This window comes from Cebus imitator, unplaced genomic scaffold, assembly GCF_001604975.1.
Source record: "Cebus imitator isolate Cc_AM_T3 unplaced genomic scaffold, Cebus_imitator-1.0 Scaffold198, whole genome shotgun sequence".
NCBI classification, from domain to species: Eukaryota; Metazoa; Chordata; class Mammalia; order Primates; family Cebidae; genus Cebus; species Cebus imitator.
In genome coordinates, this window is record NW_016107513.1 from 2,318,851 (window position 1) to 2,334,134 (window position 15,284).

Genomic DNA, 15,284 nt, shown 5'->3' on the forward strand with positions numbered 1-15,284 from the left:
TAGCTATCAAATATCTCAATATATTTCTCACCAAACGTTTTAACATGTATTAGCAAATATTTATAAGGTCCCACATAAATTTGTTATCATTTTTGTTTTAAAGTTAATAATCTTTTAGGTCCCTGGATGAACACATTACTAGAAAATCAGACTCTCTGTGCCATTAGCAACCAACTACAGGCAGACCAAAAAACAGAGATTTTTCTTTTAGGAAAGAAACCTAAAATTAAAATACGTAGACACATTTTTGAAAAACAGTCGATTTAACCCAATACCTTAACCAGCCATGTTAGAAATATAATTTAATATTTCACTTACTTGAAGATGACTAGCAATTAAAGTCCAATCATCAGTTCCATGTTGTTCAACCAACTTCTTTAATTTATCGTCCTATTAAAATAGTATGAAAATTAGAAAGCTTTTCACCATCATTTTCATCTATCCCTAAATATAGATAACTCTCCAATTCTGTTAACAAATATCTGTTAACCATAGAAGAACTAAAGCCACCCACTATAATACAAATTCCTCCATTTATTACACTGTTTCTGTAAGTCCCAATGTCACCCATTATTCAAGTCTCTGGTTGAAGAAAAAGAATGTACAGTTAATTGATGCAGCCCTTATCTCATATTTTGTTTTTAAATATCTTTCATAACTATAGTAGTATTTTTTTTTCTTGAGACAGAGTCTCGCTCTGTCACCCAGGCTGGAGTGCAGTGGCACGATCTCAGCTCACTGCAACCCTCCACCTCCTGGGTTCAAGCAATCCTCCCACCTCAGCCTCCCAAGTAGCCAGGATCACAGACATGGGCCACCACACCAGGCTAACTTTTGTATATTTAGTAGAGATGGGTTTCATCATGTTGGCTAGACTGGTCTTGAACTCCTGACCTCAGGTCATTCACCCCTCTCAGCCTCCCAAAGTGCTGGGATTACAGGCATGAGCCACCACACCCGGCCATATAACAACAGTAGTATTAATAAATAACATCTAAGAAACTAGAAAACTTTGTCAGATAATTACCTCATCCCTTGTCCATTTTACTCTGTTCCAGAGTTTCTTCAGTCCTTTCTGTTGTGGTACTTCATAATCATGATCAGCATACTGAAGGTCATCATCTTCATCTTCACTAAAAAAAAAAGTTGTGAAATCAAGAATTTTATTTAAATTTGTAAATTCAATCATTGAACCTATCACACAGATGGGCTGGGCGTGGTGGTTCATGCCTGTAATCCCAGCATTTTGGGATTCTGAGGTGGGCAGATCACAAGGTCAGGAGTTTGAGACCAGCCTGTCCAACATGGTGAAACCCCATCTCTACTTTTAAAAAATACAAAAATTCGCTGGGCATGTTGGTGAATGCCTGTAATCCTAGCTGCTCAGGAGACTGAGGCAGCAGAATTGCTTGAACCCGGGAGGTGGAGGTTGCAGTGAGCCAAGATCGCGCCACTGCACTCCAGCCTGGGCAACAGAGCGAGACTCCATCTCAAAACAAAACAAAACAACACAAAACAAACACAAAAAGAAAAGAAGTCACACAGACTAAATGGCATATTCACAATGAGATGATTCAAAGTATAAAAAATTAAGAATCATACAATGGGGTGGGGTGGAGCTATACTTCTTACTGACACCAAACACATGAGGCTGGATATGCCACTACGGAAAAATCATAACCCTGTATGTCATGTTAAGGAATTTAACCTTTATTCTTTGACCTTTATTCTAAAGAGTTAAAGACCTTTAAATAATGCAGCAAAAGACAAATATCTTGTGTTTTAGAAAAATCAATGACAAGAATGTGGCAAAATTGAAAAAGAAAAACCAATTAGTAATCTTCTCAATAACCCAAGCAAGAAATTATTGGGGCCCAACAAATGGTAATGGTAAAATACAAACCACAGCCAGTTAAAAAACACAATAGAAGTGATCCAATTAACAATATCAACAAAAACATCTAAAAATAATTTTAACATACAAGATAAAGGTACAGTAAGTGACAAGACACCATTGTGAGACACAGAAGTCTTGAACAAATGGAAGAACATTCTGAAATTCTTTGTTTTTTCAGACAGGGTCTCGGCTTGTTCTCGCCCAGGCTGGAGTGCAGTGGCACAATCACAGGTCACTGCAGCCTTGAACTCCCAGGCTCAGGCAATCCTCCCACCTCAGTCGCCTGAGTAGGTGGAACTACAGGCACCCACCATCATGCCTAGCTAATTTTTTCTATTTTTTGTAGAGATGGGGTTTTGCCATGTTGCTCCACCCCCAAGGCTGGTCTTGAACTCCTCAACTCAAGTGATCCTCCTGCCTCAGCCTCCCAAATCCCACACCTGGGATTACAGGCAAACACCACCACACCCAGCCTCCTGACCAGATTCTTTGATAAGAAAACAATATTATAGAGATGCCCATTCTCTAATTTAGGGAGATGTCCATTCTCCCTAAATTAATTCATAAATTTAAATTAAATTAATCTATACCAGTAGATTTTGGGAGGGAACTAGACAAGCTGAATCTACAATTCATATGAAAAAAATCAAGAAGAATGGCAGGAAAAGTGTTTAAAAATAATAATTGAGAATTATCACTAGCCAATATCAAAATATACTGTAGAGAAACAATAAATAAAACAGAATGGTACTACCACACAAACAAACACAGATAAATGGAACAGAACAGAACATTCAGAATAGAAATTAGCTGGGTATGGTGGCACATACCTGTAATCCCAGCTACTTGGGAGGCTAAGGCAGGAGAAACTTTTGCACCCGGGAGACAGAGGTTGCAGTGAGCCAAGACTAAACCACTGCACTCCAGCCTGGGCAACAGAGTAAGCCTCTGTTTCAAAATTTAAAAAAGAAAAAAGATGGAGTCCTACTTTACAATAAAATAAATTGGAGTGAAGCAATTAATTACATTTTTTAAAGTAAAACCATAATAGAACTAAAGAAAATAGAAAAGAAGTCTACTTTGTATATCCTTGAGTAGAAGAGAGGTAAACATGACAAATATCCAGAAGTCACAAAATAGATACACCAAGGTAACGATAGTGGGAATGGAAAGAAATGTATGAAACAGAGATATTTAAAAAGCAGAAACAAAAGGATTTTACAACTGATAGATAAGGGACATGGAAGAAGGGGGAATTAAGGATGACTCCAAAGTTTCTGGCTTTGAAAACATAAGTAGAGCTATTTACTATGGAAAACAATAGATGGAGAAACCGAACTTTGGGAAGGAGAAGAAAATGGGGAAAATATGTATAGTTTAGGACTAGCTGTTTTCAAGATATCTCAAAAATACACAGGTGAATATGTCTGGAACAGTACTTCCCAACAGAAATATAATGCAAGCCACATATGTAATTTTCTAGTAGCCACATTTTTTTAAAAAAAGAGAAATAGGTGAAATGTACTTTAATAGTCAATATTCTTTAACTCAATATATCAAATAATCATTTCAACATGTAATCAATATCAAAAAGTATAAACAAAATGTTTTATACATAATTTTTCTTACTAAAGTCTTCAAAATCTGGTGTGTATTTTGTAGTTAGAGTACATTACAATTCAGACTATCCACAGTTCAAGGGCTCAATAGCCACATGTGGCTAGTGGCTATCCTATTGGGCAGAGCAGATCTAGTAAGGCAAATGAGCACATGGACTTGCTCAGATACAAGGTCTAGGGTAGAGATGCAGTTTTGGCAATCACCAGCATACAAAGAACAGCTGAGGCCACGGGATGACCGAAGGAAAATTAATAAAGAGAGGAAGGAGTCAAAGTCAGAACCTGAGTTTTGATGGGGTAAAAAAAGAAAAAGCTATTTTAAAGAATAAAGTCCCATAAAAGAGAGCAAGCCTTAATGATAAACTGAATTAGAAGGCCGGACACGTTGGCTCATGCCTGTAATACCAGCACTTTAGGAGGCCAAGGTGGGTGGAACACCTGAGGTCAGGAATTTAAGACCAGTCTGACCAACATGGTGAAACCCCATCTCTACTAAAAATACAAAAATTAGCTGGGTGTGATGGTGGGTGCCTGTAATCCTAGCTACTTAGGAGGCTGAGGTGGGAGAATCACTTGAACCCAGGAGGCAGAGGTTACAGTGAGCCAATATCACACCATTGCACTCCAGCATGGGCAACAGAGAGAGACTCTGTCTCAATAAATAAATAAATAAATAATAAACAAACAAACTGAATTAGAGGATTCTGAGTAGGCAGTGGACTGAATAAAGTCATGGCATCTGAAAGTAACACAGTCTAACATTTATTTAAAACTTTCTAAGTACCAGACATGGTAGTAGTCTATGAAATTTTTCTCTTAAAACCTCACAACAACTGGAAGAGGGGAATGTTACCATTATTCCCATTTCACAGAGTAGAAAACTTTGACTTAGAAATGTAGGCCAGGCGCGGTGGCTCAAGCCTGTAATCCCAGCACTTTGGGAGGCCAAGGCGGGTGGATCACGAGGTCAAGAGATCGAGACCATCCTGGTCAACATGGTGAAACCCCGTCTCTACTAAAAATACAAAAAACATTAGCTGGGCATGGTGGTGCGTGCCTGTAATCCCAGCTACTCAGGAGGCTGAGGCAGGAGAATTGCCTGAACCCAGGAGGCAGAGGTTGCGGTGAGCCGAGATCGCGCCATTGCACTCCAGTCTGGGTAACATGAGTGAAACTCCGTCTCAAAAAAAAAAAAAAAAAAAAGAAATGTAACTTCTTGCCACACAGTCACACGAAATATGGCATGGCTGACCTCTAAAGTCCACTACTTAACCACTATACTACAACACAGTGGAAAAATAGGAGGAAAGTGCTAGAAAGTTGGAAAATACCAAAGACAAACTTCAAGTTCATTTTGGAATCAGAACAAGGTTCTAGTTCTAACTTAATTACTCACTCTGTAACCTTGAACACATTAGCCTCTCAGGGGTTTAGTTTACTTGTTTGTAAAATGATAGTAATAACACCTACCTTATAGTGCTGCTTTAAGGATAAATTAAATGAGAAAACACATGTAACACCTCATACAGCACATGACACAGAAAGGTGCCTCTATATTAGTATTACGTGCATAGGTTGATCGCCTAATAGTATTCAAAATTATTTTTGCCTTCAACTCTTTCTCAAAAATTCATTCTGATTTCAAACAGCAAAAGTTTGAAGATTTGTTTAAACTTACTATAATATAGCTAAGCACATACAAGTAGTTTCTAATATCTATGTAAGTTATGTAATTTCAATCTTACAAAATTGAAAAACGAAGGCTCAGATTTAATATACACTGTCAACAGGTCTTTGCAGGAACCCCTAACTTCCATTGACTTGTCAATTCCATTGGAACAAAATTCTTCATATTTGACCAGGCAAAACACCAAGATCCTCCCATTCCCCTATGATCTGCTTCTATAGTTCAATGCACTTCAATAGTCCAATGTTCTCTCTCCCTGAAGCCATTTTATATTTGTAACAATAATCCACCAGTCCTCCTTCCTACATGGCTGTTTTTTGTTTTGTTTTGTTTTGTTTTTTGTTTTGTTTTGTTTTGTTTTTTGAGAGTCTTGCTCTGTCGCCCAGGCTGGAGTGCAGTGGCACAGTCTTGGCTCACTGCAAACTCTGCCTCCTCAGTTCAAGCAATTCTCCTGCCTTAGCCTCCTGAGTAGAAGGAATTACAGGTAACTGCCATCATGCCCGGCTAATTTTTCTTTTTTAGTAGAGAGGGGGTTTCACCATGTTGGCCAGGCTGGTCTCAAACTCCTGACCTCAGGTGATTTGCCCACCTTGTCCTGCCAAAGTGCTGGAATTACAGGTGTGAGCTGCTGTGTCCAGCCCATGTATGGCTGTTTTATTAAACTATGTTATATATATATAAATACACACACACACACACACACACACACACACACACACACACCCCTTACAGAGGCTTGATTAAAGAACACACCTGATACATTAATCCAAGAAGGAGATGTGAAGAAAATAAAAAGAAAATATCTGACACGTGCAGCCATTTTCAGCTATCAGAAATATCACCTGATTGGCCAATATTAAATTGCTAAATTCAACATGCTTCAGGATTCAATGACTTCATAAACTTCTAAAAAGCTACTGAATCAGATAAAACACCACACTGTAGCTTTCTGTCCTATTTGTATGTACTCAGAGCACCTACCCTTTCTTCCTTTTTTTTGAGAGGGAGTCTCACTCTGTCGCCAGGTTGGAGTGCAGTGGTGCCATCTCAGCCTACTGCAACCTCCGCCTCCCAGGTTCAAGCAATTCTCCTGCCTCAGCCTCCCGAGTAGCTGGGACTACAGGTGTACACCACCACACCCAGCTAATTTTTGTATTTTTAGTAGAGACAAAGTTTCACCATATTTGCCAGGATGGTCTTGATCTCTTGACCTTGTGATCCACCTGCCTTGGCCTCCCAGAGTTCGGGGATCATAGGCGTGAGCCACCACGCCTGGCCCCTTCTTTTTAATGTTTATCACATTTGCCAACCTCCCCATCCAAAAAGTAAGCTCATGAGTGCAGACCATGTCTATGATGTTCATCTCTCAGGACCAAGCACAGTACCTGCCACTCAAATATTTGTAAAACTAATGAACAATCTTCCCTAAACTTCCAGCTCAACCAAGTGCTCTGTATTCCAAAATTATCTCACTTCTTTCCAACCCAACCAAAACTTCCACCTTCCTCAATACAGTACATGTGATCTCAAAGTGGATCTGAGAAAGAAAACTTTTTAACAAATAAAAATACTTCTAGGAAGAGGTAAAAGGCATTTTCATTTGTTAAAAAAAGACTTTCATAATCAAAAAAACACCTCCAAATGGTAGAATTTTAAGAAGCAGAACCTGCTGAAACAAACATTTTTAAATATTCAGGATAGAAAAGGTTCCTTTAAGGTATCTACTGTACTGTCTAACCTTTCTTAGAAATGCCACCAGCAACATTACCACTTCCTGATACCCCAAATAGCCCTCAGGCATGCTTTTCACAGGGTCTTTTGCTTCTCCTCCATCTCTTCAGATCCCCAAAATTTCATAACAGCATATTTAAGACTGCTTTAAAATTTAGATTATTTCTAAATCAAAACAATTTTTACCTTGGGAATTTGCCCATATAAATCTCGAGTATTCACAAAACTATATACCTCCCATTTATGAAATCCACTTTAAGGTTCTTACAAAATACTTTAAGGATGTAAGTCCAAAAACATTATTTTGGTCTAAAAGACTAGTTTCCAAGGAGTAATTTTCCTAAAACCTCGTTGATTTTAGCCATAAAATTCTGCCCCTTACTTTTTATCCACATACTTTATTGTGAGAAATTTCTATTTCTACATGAGGTTTCATTCTCTGTTTTGCATTTCAGCATGGTCATCAGTTTCAGACACTGAGTTATATAACCCATCCAATGTTCAGTAAGCTGGGCTTTTTGAGTGGGTAAGTGTGAAGGAGCAAGCAGAATTCCTAGAATTATCTCTCTACCACTGGGGCTTTCCCAGAGTCTACCTACTTCTTAGTTTTGGCATCAAGTTATTTCTACATATATTTAAGTGAGTTTTGAAAAGACAATATTAACTTTCAAATACATGTGACCAAAAAAAAGATCCTAGAAATGTATCAACATCACTAGCTACAAAGAAAGATGCCTGAGAATGTCCATAATTTGTAAAGAAACCAAGGAAAGGATAAAACCCCACAAATCACCTCACCAATATTCCACTTTCACCATTTAACGACAAAAACGTCCCATCACTGAAAAGTGGTTAGACACCATCAAAATGGATCTCCTCTATTTGTCTACTTTTATATAATCTTTTGATATTTCTGTATAAAGTAATCAATGCTGGTAATATGTAAAATTTAATAAAATCAGCTTCCTACTACGTAGTTTAATAAACCATTTCTAGCCTAGTGTAATTATCTAGAAGACAGCAAAAGAAAATAACATTATTTCTCTAGTCACAAAGCAATAATAGATTAATTTAGTCTTTTGACTCTCCAGCCCAGGACTTGGTTTCCAGAATGATTCTGCCAGCTTTCTTAAGTCAAAGAAAATATCTACTTGGCAAATGTCTAATATATAACCAAACTACTATATTTAAATGTAAACAGTTTCATAGATTTGTGTGTGTGTGTGTGTGTGTGTGTGTGTGTGTGTGTGAGTGAGATGAAGTCTCGCTCTGTTGCCCAGGCTGGAGTGCAGTGTAACGGTGCAATCTTGGCTCACTGCAACCTCCGTCTCCCAGGTTCAAGCGATTCTCCTGCCTCAGTCTCCCAAGTAGTTGGGATTACAGGCGCCCAGCACTACACCTGGCTAATTTTTGTATTTTTATTAGAGACAGGGTTTCACCATGTTGGCCAGGCTGGTCTCGAACTCCTTACCTAGTGATCTGCCCACCTCAGCCTCCCAAAGTGCTGGGATTACAGGCGTGAGCCACCGTGCCCAGCCATAGATTGTGAATTAAAGTGATTCGTGTGATTATGAAACAGTGAAAGGAAGCACACAAAAAAACTGTAAAACTCATTAGGCCAAGACAATAGTTAAGAGAGTAACTTTACATTGGGGTGCGAGCTAACAGGATGTGATACTTATGACTGTCTGTGAAATAATACACACTTGATAAAATAATTCACATGTGATATTAAGATAGAACATTTAGAAGTTCAATTTTAGAGGACAACAATTATCTCACCTAAAACCAGTAAATGTGGTAGTCCAAGGAGGAAACGGAAATTTTTTTAAAATTTGTATTTTAAAAGAAATAGTTCTATAAAATTTGCTCTAGTAAAATTGCATCAACTTGATATCTTTAATCACAAACTAACTCAGGTCTGAATTCTTTCTCACAGACAAAAAGAATAATATATCTTTATTATACAATTTTGAGGACCAGGAGCTGGCCATTTAGTTTTTTTAAAGTTCAATCATATTCAAGGTATGAAAATTTACCAGGTTGATTTAATAAAGTGAAATTAGGCCACCCAGTGGCTAATATGATGTACTGCAGACATGAATATTTTATTTCCAAATCTGGATTGTACAAACCAGCATTATCACAGTAAGACAAATAGAGTTCTACCTAGCAATTCCATAAACAAAAACAATATGAGAAAATTTATATTTCATTAGTATGGATATGCTTTAAATGAGAAAAGATTATAAAATGTCTTCAAATATATATATTAAAGCTAGAAACTACCTTACAAACCATAAAATCCAAACTCCGTATATTAAGCAGATGAAAAACTGAGGCAGAGTTTACCTGCTTCCCCAAAACAACATTGCCAGTTAATGACAAAACCGATTAAAAGATCAGTTCTCATATTTCAGTATAATTTCATTCCCACCCAGTTTGTTGGAAACAACACAGTAAAATTGCTTCCTACACACACACATATACATATTACTGAAAAAACATCTATTTCAAGAGCTGGCTTTTATCTTTTCAGGTTAGTGTAGTCATAGGTCATCTCAAGTGTAAATAATCTATTACTAGTAAATACCTTTCTAAATATTTTATAAAAGTTTATTTTAAAGGGCAAAACTTTTAAATCTAAAATTAATTATGTATATATAAATATGCTTAAAAGTCAAATATGTTAATAACAGACATATTAATTTTAGTATTGCCTGTAAATTGTCATTACAACTCCCAGTGGGATGTAAAATTATTTAAAGTCACAATACAAATTAGTCTTTTCCTGTATGTAAATCTAGAGGAGAGATACTACAGCTATCTTAAAGATCAAAACAACCAACATCCTGCAATTGTTCACACTTGAGGTAACGCTTAGTCTTCTACTCTTTGTTTGTTTGTTTTTCCAGATCACATAGCAAACATATATTACAGGATTTACACCTATACTCTTAGGCAAAACTTGTATACAGCGAACTATAGTTTTCACTTGAATGCTTACATGGTTGTGTACTGGAGATCTCAAATTACAACCTGAAGTAACTGAATTATTTATTTTCCCTTTCAACTACGAATTGAGTTCAAATATATTAAGATACTTAGCTAAAAGGCAAGAGATATTTTTCCCAATGACTATTTTTCCTTCAAAACAATTCACACTCTAACTTGTTTTTTGTTGAAGCACAAAGCAGAGCATCTACTATCTTCTAAGATACGTAAATCATATTTACATATGCAAGAAATGTGGACTATGCAACACATTCAGGTATGAAGACTTAAGAGATATATCATTCAGAGATGATAATTTCTCCCCACATCCTCTATCTGTATCCTCCCAGGCAGAATGTAGCTTCACCCCACCACACTTAATTACTCCAGATTTATGACTCTTTAAATCATTCTATCGTGTTTAAATTAACTTATACAACTGGCAAGGGATAAATGTCAAAAATACAATTAATATTTAAATTTCAAGGTCACAGTATTGTCAATAAAACAACTTATACAGGGAAACTAACATTAAGTCATTTTTCCTTTCTTTGTCTATTATTATGAAACATGCACTTCATACCTAGGAAATGGACAGAAAACCCACTGGGAAGGAGAAAGTTCTGACATTTAAATATTCATGTCTACCCATAACTTTAATTTAACTAAATGCTGATGGCAGAATTAGCCAAGAAACTGTTTCAAATAAGATTAATATGAATACTGATAAGTAGATAATATCACACATTGATAAATTTGTTAAGTTGACATATTCATTTGTCATCTTAATAATCTTTAAATTTTTTTATATTTAAAAATTCAAAAAGCCTAAATCAGTACTTCAGTAATCATAATTACAAGATCTTTAAATATCTATCTTTTCTGAAGATTGATGTTAACTGGGTCCTTGAAGTTCTAGAGGGATGGTTCTTTCCTGGGTGATTTTGTCCCCCAAAAGATATTTGGCAATGTCTGGAGACATTTTTACTGTAATGACTGAGTTAAGTGGAGTGTTACTATCTCTACTGGGTAGAAGCCAGGGATGCTATAAACATCTCCCCATTACACAGAATTATCTGGTCCAAGATGTCAATAGTGCAAAGGTTGAAAACTGTTCTAGGGGGATCTGTGTATACATTTATTTCATCTCAAGGGTTTGTCCTATAACTTATTACAAAACTAATAAGCTTACAGGGACTTCTGCAGAAACATCTTGCACACAGCAGATGCTTAACAGACAAATAAAGCAAAAAACTATTATGTATAGTTACTGCCGACTTTTAGCAGAAATCTGCAATGAATGACCTCCATTACTAAATTTCAACTTAGGAAATAGTTAAGACTTTAGGGCTGTGGATCTAGATAAATAAAATATCTAGAAAGTCTGCCAAACATCTTTTCAGGTTTATTTGATAATGCTGAAAATCAGAAGACACCCTGTATTTTTTTTATCTAAGCAATTACTCCACATAATTTACGAGTAGCTGCTGTAATGCATATAAACAAAAATTAGACGCATAAATTCATCCTAGCACATTTTCCAGGCCCCCCCCTCAAAAAAAAATATGCCTTACCTCTGTGCAACACTTAGATACGGTCAGAGCCAGACACAGACACTCAAAATATTAAGTGAATCAAACACATTGTTTTATTTTAACATCAAGCTACTAGTAGTAACAATGTGCCATGGTCCCAGTAGAAGATATTAAAATATACATATATATATAAAGCTGAGAATATGGGTATGGGAATTACAGAAAACATCAAAAAGGTCCTCTCAGCTATTCCACAGAGGATTTTCCACAACGTTTCAAGGTAGTCAAGTTGGCAGAAGGGTAGCTGCCCAGGTTCACAGCGGAGTTCCTATTTTGACTGTGCGGTCATTCAGAAAAGAGTAGCCGGAACACCATTTTCAAGTCTTCCCGGCAGGACACAGCCACTTTTCTCTGCGTAGCGAACTCCCTAAAAGCGCTCGACTTACCTGGCAAGAAACCTGCCTCCAAGAAGTGGCAGCGTGAGGACAGGCGTCTGGACGCGCATTGTAGGGAGAACCACGGAGCAACCTGGGCATCTCTTACGCCCCTGGTCTCAAATACCCTGGTCCCCAACTCTCTACACATCGCGGCTGCATTCCGGCCATCGAGGTCAAGCGGCCGCGGGAAGAAAAACCTCTGCCCTCGCCGGGGAGGGCCTTATGGCGGGAGGGGGCAGCGGGAAAGGAAAGAGAATCTGAGCCGAGAAGGCGCCGACAGGCCTGGGCGAAAGGGGTGCCACCCACCTGCGCGACCTCTTCGCCATCCTTCAAGTACCGCATAGGAGCGGGCTGGACGGGGACGCGGATCAGCCTCCTCTAGCCTCCGGCGAATGCGCCTTCTCCCTGACCCTCTAGCCGCTTCCCTCGCTCCCTCCGAAGGCAGCCGAGTGCGGAACGCAAGTCCTCGGCAGGGCGCGACGGAGGGACAGCGGGGGCGGACCGCGACCCGCCCCCAGCCCCGGTCCGCAGCGCTGCTCCTAGCCCCGGCCCGGCCCGGCCAGGGATGCCCCCAACATGTCAGGAGGCGCGCTCCCACCCTCCGCCGGCCTCTCCCACCGCTGCTCAGCCTCCCCGCCCCGGTCCCAGCGCGACTGTGCCACAGGCGCCTACCCCCGCCCGCTCCCCGCAGCTAGCAGTTCTGCAGGGATCGTAGTCTCCTGCAGGGTTTTGTCCGCACCGCCGAATCTCGCGCCCAGCCTCCCTCAAGAGCCGCCGTTTGAATCTGCGCACGCGGCCCTGAACCTCATTGGCTATGGGGGCCGCACGCGAAGGAGCGAGGGCGGGGCAGGGAGAGCGCGCGCGACTGAGGGCGGGGCTGGGGAGCTGGAAGCCGGGACTGGAACTCGCCGGAGTCAGGGAAGGAGCCGGGAGCCAGTGGGTGGGGCTGCGGGTGGGGCACGGGCGGGGCGGGGGGTGGTGGTGCCGAGCTGTCATACGACCCGGAACGCGCCGAGAGGCGCACCGCGCAGGGCCTCCTGGGAGAGCGAGTTCCTGCGCTCGCCAGAGGCGGGTCCGGAAGCGGCGCCGGAACCGTCCAGCCGCCCCAAATTTCTGGGGTGAGCGGACAGAGTTTCTGGCAGAGTGAGTGATCCCGCAGCCTCGCCTCGGCTACATTCGTCACTCCTTAGGTGTCTCCCACCTCACTAGTTAGGAGGAGCGGTCTTCGGACCTGAGACAAATGTAACCACAAATTTGCGCGGCCGTTATTTTTTAAGCAAACGTGAGCTATTTTTACCCAGACATCATAGCTACGAGAGTTACGAAGACTCTGGCAGGAAACCAAGTATCATCTATTTTCCTCAAAAAGCAGCAGAAGCGTGACAAGTGAAAAAAGTTCCTAGCGGGAGACGTGCTTGAAACGGGGACGGGAGATAATCCTTGTCTGCCGTTGGTCCTCAAGGTGCTCAATTTCGTGCCCCACTCTACGGGAAATAACGTGCGCGGCGGAGGAGCCCGGTCCTGGAGAATAACGCGTGAAGACGGCAGTGGACTGGGCATTTTGCCCAGACGAATGAGCATGGTAGTTGTGTATAAGGTGACCTTCCTTCCTCTGGAGAGACCGGGGAGGGGGGAAACCACCGGAGGAGTTTCTAGCGATTGCAGCTGCTCGAGGTTCCGAGTCTAATAACTACAAACTGTTCATGTCAAGTAGCATTAAAGTAGATTTGCTACAGTAACAATCAGACTCGGATAAGGATCTAAATTTGCAAGGCAACATGGTCTACTGCATAGAGCACTGAGCCACATGTTAAACACTGTAACAAACTGACACTTGCTATTTTGAAATTTTACTCATCATCTTTTGCAAATCAAATGCAGGTGCAGAGTGAATTAAGAGGAGCTGAATTGAGAGAAGCTTGCATACACTACTGTCAAAACTTAAACCCACTGGCTTTTTTTTACAGTTCCTTTTTTTCATGGTATAGATTCTGGGAAGGTAACGGAAGGAAGGTAAAANCCCAGGAGGCGGAGGTTGCGGTGAGCCGAGATCGCGCCATTGCACTCCAGCCTGGGTAACATGAGTGAAACTCCGTCTCAAAAAACAAAACAAAAAACAAATAGTAGGTTTTTGTTTGTTTGTTTAGACAGAGTCTCCCTCTGTCACCCAGGCTGGAGTGCAGTGGCATGATCACTGCTCACTGCAACTCCACCTCCCACATTTAAGCAATTCTTGTGCCTCAGCCTCCCAAGTAGCTGGGATTACAGGTATGTTTCACCATGCCCTGCTAATTTTGGGGGTTTTTCTTGTTTGTTTGTTTGTTTTGAGACAGAGTCTCACTCTTGCCCAGGCTGGAGTGCAGTGGCATGATCTCAGCTCACTGCAACCTCCACCTCACGGGTTCAAGCATTTCTCCTGCCTTAGCCTCTCAGTAGCTGGGATTACAGGCATGCACCACCATGCCTGGCTAATTTTTTGTATTTTTAGTAGAGATGGGGGTCTCACCATGTTGACCAGCCTGGTCTGGAACTCCTAACCCCAGGTGATCCATCCACCTCGGCATTCCAAAGTGCTAGGATTACAGGCATAAGCCACCATACCTGGCCTAATTTTTGTATCCTTAGTAGAGATGGAGTTTTGCCATGTTGGCCAGGCTGGTCTCAAACTCCTAACCTCAGATGATCTGCCCACCTCAGCCTCCCAAAGTGCTAGGATTACAGGCATGAGCCACTTAGCCTAGCCTATCCTATTATTATTTTGTTGTTGTTTGAGACAGAGTTTTGCTCTTGTTGCCCAGGCTGTAGTGCATTGGAGCGATCTAAGCTCACTGCAACCTCTGCCTCCCAGGTTCGAGCAATTCTCTTGGAGCCTGGCATAGTTTTCAAGTTTTTAGAGATGGGGTCTAGCTGTGTTGCCCAGGCTGGAGTGCAGTGGCACAATCATAGCTTACAGTAGACTCGAACTCTTGGGCTGAAGCAACCCTCTTGGCTCAGCCTCCAAAGTAGCTGGGACTATACCTGGCCAAGCGTTTCTTCCAGATCATTCCTTAATGGGTTACTGGTTCAGTTTAAAAAAAAAAAAAAAAAAAAACTAATTTAGAAACTAATTTAGACATTTGAGTTCCCAAATTTCATTTTGTTCCCAATGTCATTTGGAATCACTGTTTCACTGTTTTCTTGTTTACCCCTGGGTCATACATTACTGCACTTATTTATAACTAATAGGCAAAAGAGCTTCTGCCATATTTTAGTCTGTATTCAGTTTTATACAGAATAACTTTTTTAGAGCTTGAAGACAGATGTTTTAGATTTTGACAGTAAAACAAATTTCCCTCATTTTTACATATGGGAAAAAACGATTTCCAGAAAGATAACATTGTGAAA

The 15,284-nt window shown here is 40.4% G+C and overlaps 1 protein-coding gene across 4 annotated transcripts in view; it reads right to left on the reverse strand.

Moving 5' to 3' along the window:
* The window catches only part of MYBL1 (MYB proto-oncogene like 1), a 49,690-nt gene extending 36,994 nt beyond the window's left edge, over positions 1 to 12,696 (reverse strand). For all 4 annotated transcript variants that reach the window (XM_037745371.1, XM_017547498.2, XM_017547497.2 and 1 more), the window contains exons 1-3: positions 12,207 to 12,696; positions 1,028 to 1,133; positions 319 to 390 (exon numbers count right to left, since the gene is read on the reverse strand). In XM_037745371.1, coding sequence (XP_037601299.1) covers positions 319 to 390; positions 1,028 to 1,133; positions 12,207 to 12,226 — 198 coding nt within the window. In that variant the 5' untranslated portion in view covers positions 12,227 to 12,696. The remainder of the gene's footprint in view (positions 1 to 318; positions 391 to 1,027; positions 1,134 to 12,206) is intronic.
* Between the last annotated feature and the right edge of the window lie 2,588 nt (positions 12,697 to 15,284).